Raw genomic sequence first — 19,999 nt, 5'->3', positions numbered from 1 at the left:
GTGTTGAGTGTAGCCTTGTTCTTCATGCTTTGTAATACATAGGCAAGCATAAAGAGACATGATTTCTACTTACTAGGCTTCTAGTTAAGCTTCACTCTCCTGTCTTCCCACAGCTGCTCTGTTCGGCTGGTCTTTATCATACATGATAAGAAGCCTAGGCAGCCAGCCAGCTGCTGTGGAACTATAATAGGGCCAGTGGCATGTACAAAATTTGATTACTGCTGTCAACACCAGAGAGAATAGATGAGAGCACGTACTCCAGTCAGAGAGCTGCTAAATAAATGGCCTGTTGAATTCAGTAGTAGTAGAAATAAGACCGTCTTCCTCTTAATGAATGAAGTGGTTTATGGGTAGAGAGTATACTAGTATTTTGAGCTCTGGAGTTTGCTTTAAAAAATTTTAAAGAAGTCTTCCTTTGCCTTTTTCAAAGATTATTTTGACCAGAAATTTCCATTTCACTTCTGCTTATCTGCTCTTGCAGTTAATGTATGGATTTCACACCCAATACTTCAGATATTCACAGAGGCCATGGTTTCACTTGTAAAATTTAACTTAAAAATATTCCTGCCATCCTAAAGTTAACTTCTTTCAGATGGGTTCTGATATGCAGCTATTTCATGCTAGTAATTCTATCTCCATTTAGGCAAGAGTTGTTTATTTTTTAATTTAAATATAGTGCAACAACCCCTCCCAAGTTAAAAAATATTCTCAGTGTATATTCTTATTGAAATGTTGGATTTTTGATGTAAAACCTGCTGTTAGATAAAAGTGGTTTCTCTGATGTACGTGGGACAGCTGCTGATGGCAGGCAGAGCTTGAGAGCTGAGCTTCTCTGGAAGCTCTGGTGCATGAATGATTTTACTCAGCTTCTCTAATAGCTTCACATTGAATGAAGTTCAAGGGACTGATGGTCAGACTGGTGTTTCTCTAACTGCTCTCACCGCCTGCAAACACTTTCTCATTTGAGAAGTGGTAAACCCAGAAATGTTGTCACAAACTAGCTTATTCCTGAAACTTGTGCTTATTCTTCAGTCTTGCCAAGTGTGGGTGGGCCTTATCTTGGAGTGGCAGGGACTAAGGTGAAGTGAGGTATTGGATACACAGGAGAACATTTGTAGGGAATTCAGACCAGTCTCATCAAGGCTTGAAAAAAGGAAGATGTGGTGCTGTTGGTAAGACTTTTGGCAAATATGCAGGTCTGTCTGCTAATTCTCATTGTTTGCTTGGTGGAGTTGGCAGTGTCCTTTCGCTTTGTGCTCGTGAAGTGCTTGGCACAGTAATGCTTGTATTTGTATTTACAAAATACATCCTTGTTTGTTTCTAAAATAGAAATCCTAGCTTTAAAACTCTTATTGCCTTTCCACTTCGCTCTTGCTTGCATGGTTCACAGAAATGTTTGGATACAAATGTCTGATTTAGCCCCCTGAATGTATGGTTGTCTTTATTCATGGAAACAAAACTCCTTCAGCCTTTAACTTCGCGGAATTCTTCAATTTGGGGAAAAAAACCTCCAACCCACAAAATTAAGTAAGACCAACTTCTGGCCCACAAAAATTAAAAGAAAAATCTGATCTTGATTTCTCCCTCTTTCCCTCCCCTGAACAGTGTCTGGGGTGTGAGACAGTAAACTGTCCCAAGTGGGTATCAGTGAAGAGAGGAGAGCTGTATCTAGGACAGTTGTCTTATAGCATAGTGCAGTGAAACAGGCAGACAAATCAAACAGCCCCTTTCCACTTTTGAAACCAATTCTGTGGTTTAGAATTCTCCTCTCTGGTCATGTGTTATACTTAATCTCTTCTTGCATTACTTTGTTGTGACTATTGGGATTCTGTACAGCTCAGTATCCAAAAGTGTGGAATATGGAGCGTCTTTCATAACTACAAAATTTGGAGTCCTCTTAATTTGATTATTAAGTCGGTAGCAGGCTTTTGAAGACAGAGGGATTGGATTTGCTTTCTGTTCTGGTGGTAAGCATAGTTTAAAGGCTCACTTGTAAAATAACTCTGATCCTATCATAGTCTTGCATTATCAACCTTCTGCTTTACTGTTCCTTGCTCTGTCTTATTTGGAATTACTGCACAGTGGAAAGGGCATGCCTAATCAGAGTTTGTTATTTTGACTTGGAGGTTTATTTGTACAACTTCCTTTTTATGCTGTAATCTTGTGTTTAAAATTTCTTGTGCCCTTTTGAAAGGCCATTAAAAGATGTGGATGCTTACCTTGAAAAGTTGTGCTGGTTTTATGTTCTGTTGAATGTGTGAAAAAAGTGTTATAGTGATACTGCAAACTTTTTACAGAATGAATGCTAAAAATATTCAGGATTTTTAAAATGAGTATGGTTTTTGACCATAGAGCTTGATTTGAACAGAAAAGGAAAATTGCCATCAGCTTTCCTATTTTCAGTTTGTAGAATTTAACTTGCCAGTTCTCTGAAAGCTGGAGTTTCCCCTTATTTTCATAAGGAGTAGCAAAGCAGCATATTAATCTGATTTTAAAGAGAAAAGAAATCTCAATTAGCTTGAAGTGTGTTACTTGCTAACATGCAGCCTTTTTAAAGGTTTGTTTCCTGACTGGTTTTGTCAGTCACTGTGTGGCTGAATGTGTCAAACCCTCTGAGGAAAACCAGCGCTTCCCTCCCCCTTGAATCCCAGCATGCAGTTCTTGCGTGGGTACAAGCGTGTACTTCCTCTGCATCTTCACTTTCCTGTTATTCAAAGAGTGAGCTTGATCATGAGCATTCAAACAGCCAAAAAAGTTGAGTGGAAAGAGTACAAGGTTGCTGTGCCTCAGCATACCGACCGGCAGCCCTGTTACCCTCCGCTGGGTGAGTGCTTCTCTGTGTTCTGAAGGCTGTGGTAGATGAAAGGATCCAGCCATGTAGATCTGTTTTTGTCTTCTACACCTGATGAAAACTGCTTTTCTTAACTTTGCAAAAGTTAGTTTACTCTAACAGAGCAGATTGTGGAAGGCATGGCAGGAAACAGAGCAGGCTGTTTTCTGTGGCGCTGGTCCACTGCAAGTGTTGTGTGAGCTCTGGCTGTGTCACACCTGCAGCCGCAAGATCTTCTTAGTAATGCTTGTGTTGTGGGGTTCCCTTTCGCCTATAGCAGTAACTTGTTCATGGTAGAAATTTTATTGTTCTTCTGTCTGATTGAATGTCTTAGTGTCCCCAGTTTTCTTAAACCATGCATTAAATTACGGTCATTTCAGCATTTAGTTGTTTTTGATTCTTTACAGTTCTGCTTACTGTGCCTTCTGGTACTTTTGAATGTATAAACTTATAGCAGCTCCTTGACCCATCACAGGTTTTTATCCTCATTTTCGTGGTATCTCAAGAGAGCAATGTTTCCAGTAGTTTGGAAAGAATGTTTTGTGGAGGGATGCTTTCGAAAAGAAATTTGGGATGTTATTCTTTCCTTTTCCTTTTGCCATCCTTCATACCTATTCTAATTGAAATTTCGTGGATTGTCTCTTCTGTTTTGTGACTAGGGCCAAATAACACAGATTGACAAGGAAAAGACAATTTGAGCATTCCTAGTACCTGTGAATATGCTATGTGGATACAGTAACTGACAGATGGGAACTTTATTTTGTGGTGTCAGAGCTTCATGAAATCAGAACCTGTTGATCAATAAAGAATTTGGTCCACTTGATTTTTGATGTGGGTTTTTTGGTACAAAGCTGGAGTCTGAATATGGGTTTTTGGAAAGAGAAACTAAAATCCTCTTAAGATGTATCAGTGTAATGGCTAACTTTAGAATAAAATGATGGGCTGGGACTCTGATCTCATGTATGTTTGCTTCTAGAACAATGAGGTGGATTTGGATATATGCCAGTTTAGCTGAGAGCAGAAAGTTTTCCTTTGTGGCTCAGTCCAAGCTTTCTTAAGAAACTGACAAAAACGTCAAGAAAACTCAGTAATGTGAGTGGAGTTGCTTTTGACTGACTCTGGAGAGCTCAGTAAATTATAGGTTGGAGAGATCTATAGTGTTCTTCAAAATCTGCACGTATTCAGCCCTCAAATGTGAGACAGCTGCAGCTGATCACTCTTGGAAGGTTAGCAGTAGGAGAAAATCAATCTGGTTGGTTTTTAACCTGGGCTGCTGTTCATGGAAGTTGTTTGTTCTGGCTCTGTGTGTATTGGTGTGGGTTTTTCAGGACTATTTATTGGATTTTTTTTTTTCCCTTCCTTCTTTTTTTGGTTATATTTTTAGAAGAGCATAAACTTGGGACCAGAGTTACAACCAGCCATGTCGTTAACTGATGAACACTGCAGTTGTGAAATCTCTGAAATGTTCATCTATGGTATAATAGGAGGGTCAATCTCTCTGGGGTTTTCTGTCTCAATCCTTCAGGTGTTTTTAACATGTAAGTGCCAGTGTGTGCACACATTTAATATTTGGCGATGTTTGTGTGTCTATGGATGATTTCTCTTGTGCCTGCTCTGGGCAGCTAGGCTAAGGTGTAAATCTCCTAGTTGAGTAGCAGCTACCTGCTTGCTCAGGTGCTTTGTATGATTGAGAAGAGTGTTTAGGGATGGTTTCTTAAAGCCTGTTTAAGTCTGAGTTGAGAGCCCTCCGTTTTTAAAAGCACATAGATCATGGCTGGTATATTGCAATTGTAATTTTTCTTAATCAAGTGGCAGGATTTTTTTCAGGAAATTTGTTGAATTATACTCTTCCTAACTCTTCATAAAGTGTAGGACTGTAGATTTGCTTTCTAGTAGAGTCAGAGTCTCAAATTCACTGTCATCTGCTCACTTTTTTTAAAACTGTATTTGGAGACTGTGAGGGACTTGTGGCTTTGGTTGCTTCTTAGTGTGTTGGAAATGCACACAGGATTGAAAAAAAACCTGAAAAAAGCTAGAAGGTAAGAGTCACAGAAGGGAAAATGAGGAAAAAACCTGAAGGTAAAATAAATGGTGCGGGGAGGGGGAGTGTGCTAAGGTGGAGAGGCCATTCTCTGAGAGGACAGGATTTTTAATGATGCAGTACTAGAAATAGTCGGAAAAAATGGGTGGAGAAGTTGGAAGGGGTGCGTATGTAATTGTTCCTTCGTGTCCTTTGTGTTTCACAGAAGTCTAGAATATAAATAACAGGGACACTTTTCAGTCAGCAGAGGTGTGGCTTTGGCTTTTTTTGGTTGTCTACTTGCTGTGAGAATTGGCAGGGACTGGAGGAAGGGAGGTTGAAGCTCATACCTGATAAAGTATCTGGTTGTAAATGAATTAGTTTGGGTGAAACCAAAGTGGGTAAGACTAACTTGTGTTCTCTGAAGCCTAAGCAGCACAACTAAGTTTTGTCAGAGATTGATTTATGGTCTAAAACATACTAAGTGATTTAGATCATCTGGTGGGACGCCCTTCTTTATAACAGTCTAATCTCTCTTAAGAATCTCTTAAACTCTCAAGTTGGTGGTGGCACTGGTAGGCTAGTGGTGCCTGACTGGAACCAAAACTTACTCTTTATCCGGGAGGGGAAAAAAAGAAAGGATCTTGTACTTTCTTCACCCATTCAAAAAAATGAGCTTTCTTTGTTGCTCTTCTGTGCCATGGGAGATAATTTATATTCTTCTAGTAAAATTCTGAAACTGTTCCAAGAAAATGATTGGGCTATTTTGTGTTTAAATAAACATGTTCTACTGTTGTAGCACTACTTAATGTGATTATTTTCTAAAATATTTTTTTTACCTCAATTGCCTCATTACCCAGATGGATATCACCCTGTCATTGGAGGGGGAGGCTGCTTAACCCATATTATGGAGGCAGAAAAAGATGCCGGTCCTGTGAAACCTTCTGAAAGGGGTTGCTTTGTGGCACATTTTCTGTAAAATGTCAGCTCCTGAAGCCAGTAAAGCACTCTGCAGTTATTGAATAATCTATGTCAGCATCTTAGCATTATGCAACTAGATATTGTTATTTTATTCATACAGTTGTCAACAGAAGCAAGAGATCAATTTATATTTTGCTGCGTGAATTAATTGTGCAGGCATCACCCCAGTGATTGAAACGAGTGTTATTTTTTAATAGCATTAGAAGGCAATGGTAATGACATGACTGAGGCATTATGCAAACAGATAGTTTGAAAACATGTCTTTTGAAACTCTGCATTTAGCTTGTTACCATTTGTCTCTGGAAATCTCAGAAGCACTAGCCTATAAATGATAAGCTTTCTTCCAGGTGGGAAGGAATTTGTGTTCCCACAAGATAGATGCACTGATAGCAGCTTGAAATTATTTGAGACCACACACAAGCTGTTACAATAGTCTAAATAATATTTATGATATTGTTCATATTACTGTAAACTCTGGTCTAGTTAGTTGTTCAGTAGAGCTGTGTTGGACCTCAAATCTGTTTGATTTCAAACAACTCTAGCTTTTAAACACTTGAAAATGGTATATTTCCTTTTTGGCAGCAGGTGATGAAGTATGCGTTCTGAAATACAGCGTTGTTGTAAATAGAAACAGGTTTACGTAGTAATTACGTCATATTGTTGCCTTTTGGGTCCTCAAGTGAACCCATTTTCAAGATCTGAAGGACTTAAAAAAACTCTTCTTATGTATATTAGACTCTTAAATGCACATAGGTATGGAAAAAGTGGAAAATATTTTCTACTGTCGTGTAGTAGAGTCCCTTTTTTAAGCTGTAGGGGGGGAGTGTTTTGCTGCTGAACGCAGTCTGTGCCCTCTGCATTGTATGGGACAGAGCGGTGCCCGTGACTCAGCTCTGCCATGTGGAGAAACCACGTTCCTCCGGCCGGTGAATTATCTGCCGCTGGATCCCTTTTATGTTCTCACTGAAATGTTGCGACCCTTAACTTGAGGGCTCCATCTGCTTCCTGCCCTCGTCCCTGATGAATAGGGCAGGAATTGGCAGCAGTGTGGTCAGCTATGTGACCTCATTTGTGTGGCGTCTGGGTGGAGCGCGCCCTAATCTTCGCTAAGCGAGCAGCTGAGAAAGCGAATTGCAGTAATTCCCTGGTTGATCCTTCCAGCGGGTAAAACCCGGGCTTGTGCTGCAGGGCAAGGAGATGCCTTTACTCTGACACTCGCTACGTGTGGAGATGAATTTCTGTCGAAGTGTTCAGAAAAGAAGGAAATGGTTCGAGGGTTCTCTGCAGAGATCGGGAAATGTGCTGTCCGAGTTCCGTGCGGTGCAGGGTGGCAGTCATCAGCTTTCCCCTTGTGTCTGTCTGCCTGAATCAAAGCTGTCCCACAAGTGTGCACTGGCAGCCCTTGCTCATATTTGACAGTAACAGAGCATTCCGTATGTCTTATGCAGATGGAAGCAGAATGATTGTATCTGACTTGCTGAATTTCACTACAGTGTGGATATTGTACTGTGGTCATGACATATCTCCTCATTATTGAGATAAACTGTCCTGGGTCTGATTAACTTGAAATTAAGGCCTATGATATGATATACCAACTATACCAACCAAGAGCACATAGGTCCTATCCCTGCCCATTCCTCCTTGTGCTAGTGACTGGTTCTAGCCCAGGGCTTTTGCGACGTTGCCCCTGAGCTGTCCCCCAGCATAAAGGCTTTGGGACTGTCTGCCCTGGATTGAAAGAAAGCATCCTGCTTGGCTTTATGAGCTGCTGAAGTGCAGCCTTTAATACTGTTTCTCTTTCTCTCAGCTATACTTTTTACCCTGATAAAATTGTCCAGCTCAATCATTTTAAGCTTCAGATTATTTTAAAAGGTTCTTAGCTGGTTTAATACCTTGTAATGCAAAATATTTTTAAAGCAATTCATAAAACATTCTATGCAGACCATTGAAATTAACTTCTGCTCCCAGCTCAGCTATAATAAAATCAATATTTACTTCGCTTGTGTGACCAGAGTTGCCTTATATACAAGGAAAACATTTCCACTGCTGCTTCTAAGGCAGCAAAGAGATAGAAAGCAGAATAATAGATCCCCTCTAAAGCTACTTTCCCCCCTCCTACAGTCCTTATGCAGAGTCTTTTGCCAAATTTGTCAAGCACACCCCTTTCTAAAAGGTTAGTTGCCATTTCTCCACTTCTAAGGCAGAAAGCAAATGAATATGATCTGTTTAGTTGCTGCAAATAAATGTGAACTTGGAATTGAATATTTGAAAGCTGTTCTGTATTACTAAATAGCATCCATTCTGTTTTCTGTGATTTTTGTATAATGTAGGTTTTGCATTGTATTTTTTACCAGACAATTTGCTACTGATTCTTGTTGTAGTTTTCCTTTCAGTGAGTAAGTTATAAGCTTTAGCTTGCTGATGACAATTTGAGATTGAAGGATAATAGACTGGGATTCTTAGCCTTGTGCAACAAAGACATAAAACTCTGTCACCTGATGTCTTATCATCGTTTCCATATCTGTTGCCCTAAAATCTCACGCAAGCATTCCTTATCTAATCTACAACCAGTAACTGCAGTAGCTTGAAAAAAAGTTCCAAGTGTGGGTTACACAGATAACTTTCCTGTGGGAACATGCCTCATCTGTTTGTTTAGTAGCCTTGAATGCAGGTAGATTCTCCCACAATGTTCAAGCTCATTTCTCATTAATAAAAGTGAGAGAAAATGTAGTTGGTGAACGTATCAAATGATGATGTAGTGGTAGTGTATTTTGCTGTATTAAGCAAGCAGTAAATGTGCTGTACAGTTAAATGGAAACAAGTATTGTATCGTTTCAGTTTTTGATCTGTGAACAGAACTGATTATACAAAAGTTGTTAGTGGAAAGAGTTGTAAATCTGAATACCTAGACAGAATTAAACCAATCACAGTACACGTCTTGTGTTTTTAGCTGATTTTGATGCAGTTTCATTTCTGTCTCCAACACAGTCATGTGGTATACTCTTGAAAATAATCAAACTGTCAGATATTCCCACGTCAGGGCACAGTGCCAGCTTTCTGTTGGAGGTGCTTTTTGGTTTAAGTCATTTCTCTGCCTGTCATTAAGGGTAAAAAAGTGCTTATCTTAATCAAATGATTTTTTAAAGTTTGCATCTGAAAGAGAAACTTAGGTATTGCTGATAATGCAAGATGTTAACCTTCCAAGAGATTTCATTTTACAAGGGACTAATATCAGAAATTTAACTCACCATTAGGATCAAATGATTTGAACTACAGTAAGCAATACTAGAATAGGCTTTATTGTATATAGAGCATTTGCCTTGCTTCTCTGTTTTTATTTTTTTTTTAAGGTATTTGGTGTTTGGTTTTTTTGTGGGTCTTCTATTGTTTTTGTTACAGTAATAAAAATAACTTTAAGAGTTTGCCCTCAGGAGCTGAGCTGGAACTATTTTATGGCCAGGTAAACTGGTTTGCTATCTTATTGGACATTCTTCTCTGAGCTAAGGGGAAAGATTTTTCTGTATAAATTGCTGTGAGTGTGCATTATTGTAGTCTTTGACTCTGCATAACAAGTTTGCTGTTCGGTCCTTGTGGCGGGTTGATTTTGATAGCTGCCAAATGCCCATCCCCACTACTCCCTCCTCTCAACTAGACGGGGAGAAAAATAAGATTGAAAAGCTCATGGGATGAAATAGGGATATCACTTGCCAGTTTTAACTGTGGGCAAAACAGACTTGATCAAGGGGATATTTTTTTTTTTTTAACTTACTGACAATTAGAGTAAGATAGAGTGAAACAAGGAAGAAAAATTAAAACACTTTCTACCTACCTATCCCTATCTTCCCAGACTCAATTTCTCTCTTTAATTCCCAAATCCTTACCACCCTTCCCCCAAAGGAATAAAAAAGCCTGCTTATTTAAAGTGTATCTTCACCTGGAATGTTTTTTATTTGAGAGAAAAGCTGTATTTTCTTAGCATATGCATGCAGTCAACTCTCAGCAAGAGTATGAGCTTAAAAACCTACGGTCCAAAAATTTTCAGATGGTAAAAATGCACTCTTGGTCTGAAACAAATTTAAATATGTGTGAAAATAATTCAAAGTTTGGTTTAGCAAATATGCTAATGCTTGTGGGAGCACGGTTTGGCTGACACTGTGTCCTTGTGCCTTTCTTTATTGTGCATGACTCAAAAACCTACACAAACGAACTCCATGTTTGAGACATGCAGACTTGCATTGAATATTTCCAGCACCTTGGAAATGGTCCTGGTCAGCTGCTAAGTTAAGTGCGGTGTTCTGCTGCTTATGTGTGAACACTGCTCCCACTTCTGATGGCATCAACTGGAGGAGCCTGCAGGAGCAGTCAGGCTGGGTTACAGACACCATCAGCAGGGGTAGTGGATGTTTTCTAGCCCCTTTTGGTGTTCCTTATTCCTGCATACTGCCCTGTCTCCAGTCCCCTCTGCAGCATGCACAAAGCTGCATGGTTAGTAGCTGTCACCCTCCAGAGGGATAGAGGGTGAGTCAGATCTCAGTGACAGAACATGTATATTCTAATAGTCTTGTCCTGCTGAATATCCTTGAATGTTACGTGCAGCAGAGTCATATCAGGTAAATAATTAGCTACTGTTTTGACAGTGTGAATGTGCTCTTTATCTGCAAGATGGGAGACTATTGGACTAGCCAGAAAAATTTACTCTAGCCGTTGAACATAACACCCCACCAAAAACAGCCCTACCAAATCCAAACAGAACCAAACATATTTGTGTATACAAATTATCAGTGGCTGAAGGAACTAGGAAAAATAAATATTCATCAATTCAGTAGTTTAGCATGCAGTTCTGCCAGGGCCATTGCTCCCTGTTCAATTAAAAATTGGATGTGACGCTACGAATAAATCTGTAGCCATCTTATTTTTCATAGTGTAGTCTGGGGGAGCAGAGCAAAGTTGATTCTAGGGTTGGTAGAAGTTCCTGTAAAATGCCTCAAACAGCAACAGGTCTTGGGAAATGCTCTACTGGCTTAGCACTAGCTCTTGAAGACTTTTGAAACAAATAGATAACCTCTGATTGACTTGTTTTATTACTGACTGCTTTGCAGTGGAAAAATGCTCTCTCATGTCTAATAAATCAAGGAAGCTTTTCTCTTGTCTCTCTTTGCATATTCATTCTCCTGTTGTGTTCTCATGCAAGTATAAGTGAATTATTGAGCCTTCATCTTTGCCAGAAACAAACTAAATGTGCAGTTAAGAAAGTTCGAACAAAGTTCCAAAACAGTATCTTATGTTGTCAAAGAAATATTTTTTTGGGGAAGTCTCCCTGGTATAGGTAAGTGCTGTGGTGTGTGTTGTTTAAATTTGCACAATTATGATTTACTGCTGCTGTGGTAGTTTTTTGTGTGACCTTCAACTTTCCTCCTGTCATTATGCTTAAATACCTCTTTGAAGTTATTTGATAAATATCTTCCATTTCTCAGGCCTGTTTCATTTTTCCTGCTGCTCCTATAATATGACACTTCTGCGTTTATGTCTTAAGATTTTGTTTTAACTGATACCCGCTTTCTGTCTGCATCTTCTTCCTCTCCAAATTCTTTTCTGCTGCCCTGTGGTTTGGAGACTGACACGATCCAGATGAAGAACTTCTGTCATAATTGATATGATAAATACAAACACAAATGTTTCATCCTTGTGCTCTCTTAGTCTTTTCTAACTCTTCTGTCTCTCCCAAGAATGAGTATCCCCACATACTGCTTTCTTATATGGCTTCTTCTGATATGCTAAAAGTAGAGAACAAAAGGTAGCAATTCAGGCTTTTCCTGAAGATCTGAATTTTTTTTTTTTCTATAATGTTCATGTTTAGGAGGTGCAGTTATTACAACTGAGTAGCTGCAGTTCTGTGTCATCTTCTAATGCTCCCTTACTGAGCCCAAATTTCATTCTGCATTTGAAGGGTTAGAAGGTTGGTAGTCAGTCCTAATTGCTTTTTGTTTTTGCAGCCGTGTAGACACTTGAGGAATAACAGTGAAGTGTTGTGACATGAATAGAAAGAGTGACAATGTGACAAGACTAAAGTTTCTGAGATTTTATTTGTTTAGTTTTTAGCAAGTTATTTTTATTATACGCTTATCTCTGCAGGGCTGGAGACAAGTATCTGTCACATGTAGAACGTTACAATTAAATGCACCAAAATTGAAACAAGTGTAAAAGGTTGCTAAGTCATCTCTTGATCATGCTAATTCTTTTGAGAGCAAAACTTTTCACATATATTCCTTTTTTTCCTAGCCGCCTTCAAAGTCCACTCACATTATTCCTTTGCTCATTTTTCCTTTCAATCAATTTTCACTTGTCATTTACAAAATCCAAGGCTTCTGTTTCTGAATAAACAGAAATCTGCAAATGTCATTTTGTGAAGCCAGTCATGCCAGTTCATAGTTGGACTGAAAAGATGCTGCAGGATAAAGCACATCTGTATTGCCTTTTAAGCACTCCCAGAGCTGCTCTTAGCTGGACTGTGTAACTTTGAGGGCAGTCATAGCAATATTTAGTGGAATAATTGTATGAAGAAAAAGAAGACTGTGTATCTTCTGGCCACTTGAGTTACTCATCAGTGTGAATTTTCATTTCTGAACCTATTGGATGGTGATAATGTCTCTTGTGCTGTTTGAGCAAGTAGCAGGTAGGTAGGTGATTGACATTTAGGATGCGTTTGGTCCTGCTACACCAACTTGCAGATGTGTGTGCAGTTGTAGGAATTCTTTCCATTCTCCCTTTGTGGTAGACTTCATGAATACTTGGGTTTTGTGAGTAATCATTCTTCTGCCACAGGTTGCTCGCGTGTCAGCGGAGGACAGCCTGAAAAATGAACGCTGTACTGCACTTGCTCCATGATCTTCAGACAGCAGTGTGCATGAGCTCATATGCCCTTCTGTACATCCTTACTACTGTTTCTCACTTCCTTGCTTCTTTGCAGTTTAAAAAGTTTTATTCTTTTTTTGTGCTGCTGCTTTGCTTGTGTGTTCTGGACAAGAAAATATTGTAATTTTAAAAGAGTAGCCTTAATGTAGCAATACTTTGGAAAATTGGAAGTTGTAGTCAACATCAAGTGAAATTAGAGATCTTCAGATATGAAGGTCTAATCTGTGTTATGTGAGTTAAGCTTCTTATGTCATTGTGTTGGGGATGAAAAAAGTGTTTATGGTGTTTCTTAAAAAAATAAGTGGTTTTGTGGTTTAGTTTTTAGGACTGTTGTTCAAAGAAACAAACAGCTGTAGAAAAATCTTGTAATAACTTTAATATTAAAGCTGTTAAGGTTTTCAAATGTATTTATGTTACAATGGTTTAAAATGATATGTTAAAGTGGGACAACTTAAAAGTTGTAGTAAATTTCATCAATCACATTGCTTTTAGTTTTGCGTTGTGTGATGCAAGTAAGACTGTGAGAAATACTGAAGTTATTTGTCATAGTTAGCAGTGCAGAGTGTTGAAGGTAAATCTTTTTTGCTTTTTAATTTGTAGGAATGAATTTTAAAAATTGAGTTAAAAATACTTTCTAAATGCATTCCCCACTTTTCCTCCTCATGTAGTTTATAGTACACAAAGATAAATATTCAAAGGCGAGTCATATGATGATAGCAGCATCCTTAGGAGATGACCTTGTGATTTGTTCTGTTTATTTGACCCTGTTCATACCACTTGTTTGTTCTTTGAAGGTAATGTTATTGTTTCAGAAATAAGAATCTTTCTTTTTTTACCATCATTGAGGTGTTACATTTATCTGCATAACCTGAAGAGTGTGGAATGCATTGCTGGTTTTTTTTCACTGCTGAGCTTTATAGTTTGTGGTAAATTAAATGCATCATTTTATTGAGACTTTGAAATTCTTGTAAATGTGTATGAAGTTAATTTGTTGCAGTAGCTTTCTCACTCAGAAGTGCAAATACATGTTAAATAGAAAACAGGCTTCTCTTAACCCCTTTGGGGAACCACATGAGTTTCTTTTCTTTCATAGAGAGCCAGTCTCTGTATGCTTCTGGGAGTATGTCTTTGCCTTATCCCCATCTCTTTTTTCTTTCCCTCTTTTGACCCTTTACTCTGAGCAATTGTGCATCAATGTAGACCCTTCACAACCTGCCCAAATACGCTGAGCAGTTGGGCTTTGCTTCACCAGAGCTGTCTGGTACTTGGGAGTGTTTGCATGGCTAGGTCTGACAAAACTAATGTGTGCCTGGGATGTTGTACTGACCCCAAACTTTAAGCACAGCTCTTGTTCTAGCTATGCTTATAGCATGCAGTTTGGGAGATTAGGAAGTACTTATTCTGTAAAAGCGTTTGTAGCTAGAGATATTATTTGACACTATTTGCAAATAGCTTTTATTTCTGAGTTGGGGTGAGGGTGGGAGTGTCAAAGCCTTAGAATAATTTCCCCCTTGCCTTATGTGACCCAGCAAAGGTGATCTTGTCCTGGCTTTTTCTGGGGCGGGGGTTAAGTACTGATCTTATTATTTCTTAGTCTACTATGACACTGGAAAGGTATAAGTATTTTTATTGATTAAAAAATATCAGACCAAGTGTTCTGAGTTTCAAGATAAACCATTCAGTTGAGGAAATGATTATTTTGCATTGCATCAAATGCTTTTGTCCGCTGCAGAGGCTGTACTTGGTATTTTGGTTTGCTGTATAGCCTGCCTTTCTTGCTGGCAAAGAGAGTTGATCTGCCATGCAGTTGTCACCATTTCCTCATCATTGCCTGTAGTGGTGTCCACAGGTAGATACCCTGCACTTATACTTCTTCCATAAGGACATCTTTAATGGTGCTTCCTCTAAATTACCTTATTTTCCTATTTTGGTTTGCAGTTCAGGCACCTCTTCAACCATGAAGTATAGCTGTCTTTTTGTGGACTCTTAACTCCATAAACTTGTCTCTTCTTTTTTAGCCAGTTTTTACTAGTACCCTAATTTTTCTAGTTTCACTGGTGATTATCATAATTTTGATCCTCAGGCTAGCAACATTCAAGCTACAAGCTCTATCCTCACTGAGACATAGACACCACCTGTCTGCTGTAGGGACCTTGACCTTTGGTAGAGGGCAAAAAAGTGAATCCTGGGCCTGCTTGTTGCCTGACTCCTTAGCACTGGGAAGGCATGCAAAAGAACCCTCTCTGAAAATGCACCCAGGACAGGATCATACCTGTGTGACTGATCTACTGGAATAGTTGCCAGAGGCAGCAGTATTAATATGACATGTAATTATCTGTTTTTATTAGGTGATCTTTTTGTTGTTTAGCCAGTTTCTACAAAGGTAAAGGTGATGTGTCTATTCCAAGTTGTACACAGACCCACTTGATACGTTAGAGTTGACAGTAAGCAAATGCTACAATTGCACAGGTTCTACCACAATTCTCTTAAAAACTTGTCATTTAGTAATACAAGCATGCGGAATGGGATGTGTACATGTAATCCTTTGCCTAAATGATTGGCAGCTGAAAGCTTATAGCTCAGGTTCTGCCAAATGCTTGGTAGGCTTTGAACTTTGGTTGGTCTCCTTTTGACTGCTCTGTTGCTGTATTTTCATTGAATTATGCAACAGTGTGGGTTGGAAGGGGCCTTAAAGACCATCTAGTTCCAAACCCTCTGTTGTGGGCAGAGGCATCTTCCACTAGACAAGGTTGCTCAAAGCCCCATCTAATCTGGCCTGGTACGCTTTCAGGGATGGGGCATCCACAGCTGCTCTGGGCAACCTGTTCCAGTGCCTCACCACCCTCATAGCAAAGAATCGCTTCCTTGTATGTGATCTAAATATACTCTTTCCCTTTCAAACATTTACTCCTTGTCCTATTAGTGTACTTCCTGACAGTCTCCCTCCCCAGCTTCCTTGTAGCCCCCCTTTAAGTACTACTGGAAGGCTGCTCTTTGCCAAACTGAACAGCCCTGACTCTCTCTGCCTACCTTCATGGCAGAGATGTTCTAGCCCTCAGATCATCTTTGTGTCCTCCTCTGGGATCTGCTCCAACAGGTCCTTGTCCTTCCTGTGCTGGGGGCCCCAGAGCTGGAAGCAGTACTCCAGGTGGAGTCTTATGAGAGTGGGGTATCTTCTCCAGTTTTTTCCACACTGTTTCTATATTGAAGTGGAAAGTATTCAGTGAGCTCACACTGGTGGTCAGTGGCTTAACTGATTGCATAAATACCTGGTTTAATGTGTTCCAGATATTTGTCCTGCTATTCCCAAACAGAATTTATGTGCTTTCAAAGCACTTAATCAGGAGGGGGTTCAGCTTTGGGGACTAATTAATGAGTAAGCCAGGGAAGGAAATGAGAGTTTAATTAGGATATAGGATTAGCAGTGCCTCAACTTACTGCTGTTCTGATCAAATGACAAAAGAAAATTTTATGTTTGCCAGAAGCCATAAGAAGGGACCATTCATAATACTGTACTCCAATTCTCTTTTATTTTTTCTCCATTAAGATGTCTCACTGAAAACACAAAGTGGCTAAGACACCTTTGTGACTGTTACCTCTAGAGGAAGAACAGTAATTTTGTCATGGACAAAATGCTCAAAGGTTTGCTTAGCATTTCAGTTTCTGCACAAAGGTGTTCCCCCTTCCCCAGTGGTGCAATATTCCTTGGCCAGCACAGGCATGTAACTGGGAAAGGAAATAATTTATCTCAAGGGTTGGATCTGCCTTTCACTTAATCTTCCTCACTAGGGTTGGGTGACAGTATAAGACACTTAACATGCTTTGGGTTGGTCATGCGAAGCTAAAAGCAGGCAAACTTATGGTGACCATTTCTGTAATGAACTAGCTGGATTATTTTAGGGATAGAAATGAGAGTATTTGGTGTAATTTGCACTAAAAAATATTTTGGATTTAAATTCTTCAGTTATCCTGTTTATTCTTTTTGCTTTTGGCTGCTTCATCTTTAGAGCACTACTACACCATGTGAATTTTAGGGGCTTCCTTTAAACCTTCTATGTTTCAGGTTTCATCTTAATTGCAAAGGTTAATAGGCTAAGGTAAATAATTTACTGGCATCAGTGACTGATCCTTGACAAAATAATGGAATAGCCAGTGAAGCTCAGACTTGGCCTGTCTGGAAACAAAATAAACAATTTGTGCTTTTTTGAACTTCCTTTGTCTATTTGATTTCTGTAAAGACTGAGCTTAACTTTGTTGTCAAGATGGGTATGCAACAGTTTCTTCCACTTCTGTCTTCCAAGCATTGCCTGCCCAGGAATATATAAGGTACCATCACTGGGTATGAGTCTTAATTGTGAAGAATGAAATGTGTTAGTCAATTGTTGTAAGCTGGACAGAAGTGTGTAGAAGCTTTCTAATATGTAGTCTGTTAAATGAAATTATTTAGCTTTTCACTAAACCATATTGCTAAATGTTCACATGCCTTTTGAATGCTTCCAGGGATGGTGATTCTGGCACCTCCCTGGGCAGCCTGTCCTAATGCTTGACCACCCTTCCAGTGAAGAAGTTTTTCCTAATATCTAGTCTAAACCTCCCCTGGTGCAACTGGAGGCCATTTCCTCTTGCCATGTCACTTGTTACCTGGGAGAAGAAACTGAACTCTACATGGCTACATCCTCCTTTCCGGCAGTTGTAGAGAGTGATAAGGTCTTCCCTGACCCTCCTTTTCTCCAGGGTAAAGAACTCCAGCTCCCTCAGCTGCTCCTTATAAGACTTGAGTTCTGAAACCTTCACTGTTGCCCTTCTCTGGACTCAGTCTTGCACCTCAATGTCCGTCTTGTAGTGCAGGGCCCAAAATGGACACAGGATTTGAGATGTGATGTTATCAGTGCCAGGTACAGGGAGATGATCACTGTATGATCTGCTGGCCAGGCTTTCTGACACAGGCCAGGATGCCCTTGGCCTTCTTGGCTACCTAGGGATACTGCTGGCAAGTTTGTGAAAAAGGAGCTTGCTTCCTTTCTGTCATTCCTTTAGGCATGAGCATGCTGCACATTCTTGGATGTGCTCCCATCTACTCAGTGCTGGTGATGCCACACCTGGAGTATTTGGTCCAGTTCTGGGCTCGCCAGTACAGGAGAGATGTGAACATACTGGAGTGAGGACCACAATGATGATGAAGGGACTGGAACATCTCTCCTGTGGGGAAAGACAGAGCTGGGCCTGTTCAGCCAGAAGAAAAGGATCAAAATCCAAGTGATGCTACTGAAGTTTATAAATATCTGACGAGATAGTGCGAAGAAGGTAGTGAGGCCATTGAAAAGACAAGAGGCAATGGGAGCAAACTGAAACATGGGAATCTCTGTTTTTGTTAAAACCCTGTCTTGGGTTGCTCAGAGAGGTTGTGAAGTCTTTGTCACTGCAGATGTTAGAAATCTGACTGGACACGGCCTTGGGCAACATGCTCTGACTGGGGGCTTGGATTAGACAAATGATCTCCATAGATGCCTTCTGACCTCTACCACGCTGTACTTTCTATAAAAACACTTCAATCCAAAATTTTACTAAACTTTCTAGGAACAGTGCAAAGAGAAGTGGATTCATACAGGTGGAAGCTTGCTTAGTCCTTGAGACAGCCACATAAAATTGCCAGAGAACTTCTTTGATATTACAGTGATTATAAGACTTACAAAAGTGCAATGGGTGTATAAACTATGTGTTCATTGTATTTGGGGTTTTTGGTCTAGAGATAGTGTGTTAAGGCTTTGTAAAGACACTTCTTTACTTTTTTTTCTTAATTTCTGAGTTAATTATCATTGAAATGTTTATTTTTTTATTACCTTCCGTAGATGAAATACAATTGTGAAAACGTGTGATTTTTAATTTTTTTTTTTTTTTGCGCACATATGCTATTTTTTTGGTCTTTAGGCAAGATTTCTAAATACCATTAGAGGTTTGAAGCAATCAAACCCAGAAAGCTGACACCTTGACTTTGCATAACTCAGCTGCTCGAGGTGTTACGTTATGATTGTCTTCTACACTGGACTGCTAGGAAAGACTTAAATTCCATGGGGTTATAAATTCCGTTTGTTTTTAAGTTACTCTACTCTGCACACCGCTGTCACTGAAATGGGTCCTATATGGTCTGTATCCAGAGATGCTCGGTTAACTTCCTTTCAGAAACATCTAAATAGCACTTGTGATTTTGAAAATGTTAACAGCATACAATTCTTTGAAATCTGTTAATTTAATCCATTTTCACAAGGAAAGTAGGATACTCTGATTAAACTAGTCTTTCCATATTTTTTTTTCCCCATCACAACTAGTTCAACTTGTAGTAACTAGTGGAAGTTTAATAAACCTAATTGTGTGTTATAAAGCTAATTAAGCACCTAGAGGATATGTGAACATACCAGCCAAATATACCAGTCAGCATGTGAAGGAACAACCAGGTACATACCCAATTACCTGTACCCTGTACCTGTGTGCTGGGATGGGGTGGGAGTTGCAGTGAGAGGCCAGTGAAGAGGTGGGAGGAGCTGACACTAGTGGGACATCCACTGATGTATAGGAGGCCAAGCATTCTTTGTGTTCTACTTAGGAAATTGGAGCATGTAGTAATATGTAGGAGCCAGGTATTACTATTTGAATCTCAGGAATTTGGGTTCTGTCTGTGATAAGCTGTTGACCTAGAGAGTTTTAGAAAGGAATGATGGTAGACTCTAGGACCTTGGGTAAAAGAGAGGCAGCTCTGAGGGGATGGATCAGGAAAGGTTTTAATATTTGGAGTGAAAAGACAGGGAATGAGGTGGTGTTAGGATTGCAGCCTTTGGGTTGTTGGAAAAGAAAAATAGGAAAACCTCTGACTAAGAGTTGGGATAGAAGAGACTCTGGAATGAGTGGGCAGAAAAACTTAGTGTTGTGAATAACTACTGTCTTTACCTGCCTGTCACAGAGAACAAAATAACATTGTCTCTTGTACTGTGAAGATGTTCAAAGAAGGTTGTTTGTGATGTCTGCCTGATTTGAAACTGCCATAACTAGGAGAGCTACTTGCATAGATACAGTTTATGGCTTGGCTTCCTTCTCTGTCCTAAAAATCTTGTTTACTTGTGCCTGTGCAGGGTCTCTGATATCTGTTGTCTCTGCTTCCTTCTGGTATGCAGATGGGCTTTTTGTGGGGATGGCTCTTCTGTTATGCAGAAGATTATGCTAGTTGATCACAGTGATCCCTCTGACCTTATATCCTGTGAATC

General features: G+C 39.6%; 1 protein-coding gene across 4 annotated transcripts in view; it reads left to right on the top strand.

Moving 5' to 3' along the window:
* UTRN (utrophin) overlaps positions 1–19,999 on the top strand; it is a 356,530-nt gene that overhangs the window by 31,150 nt on the left and 305,381 nt on the right. For 3 of the 4 annotated variants that reach the window (XM_020583681.2, XM_020583682.2, XM_020583680.2), the window contains exon 1: positions 2,725–2,824. The exons of the other annotated variant lie outside the window; for it this stretch is intronic. In XM_020583681.2, the coding sequence (XP_020439270.2) occupies positions 2,731–2,824 (94 nt within the window). In that variant the 5' untranslated portion in view covers positions 2,725–2,730. Of the gene's footprint in view, positions 1–2,724; positions 2,825–19,999 lie in introns of those variants that run through there. 4 annotated transcript variants of the gene reach the window in all.

The sequence above is a fragment of the Corvus cornix genome, chromosome 3 (genome assembly GCF_000738735.6).
Source record: "Corvus cornix cornix isolate S_Up_H32 chromosome 3, ASM73873v5, whole genome shotgun sequence".
NCBI classification, from domain to species: domain Eukaryota; kingdom Metazoa; phylum Chordata; class Aves; order Passeriformes; family Corvidae; genus Corvus; species Corvus cornix.
Note: the sequence above shows the minus strand (reverse complement) of the source record. Positions and strands in the feature narration are given on the sequence as shown.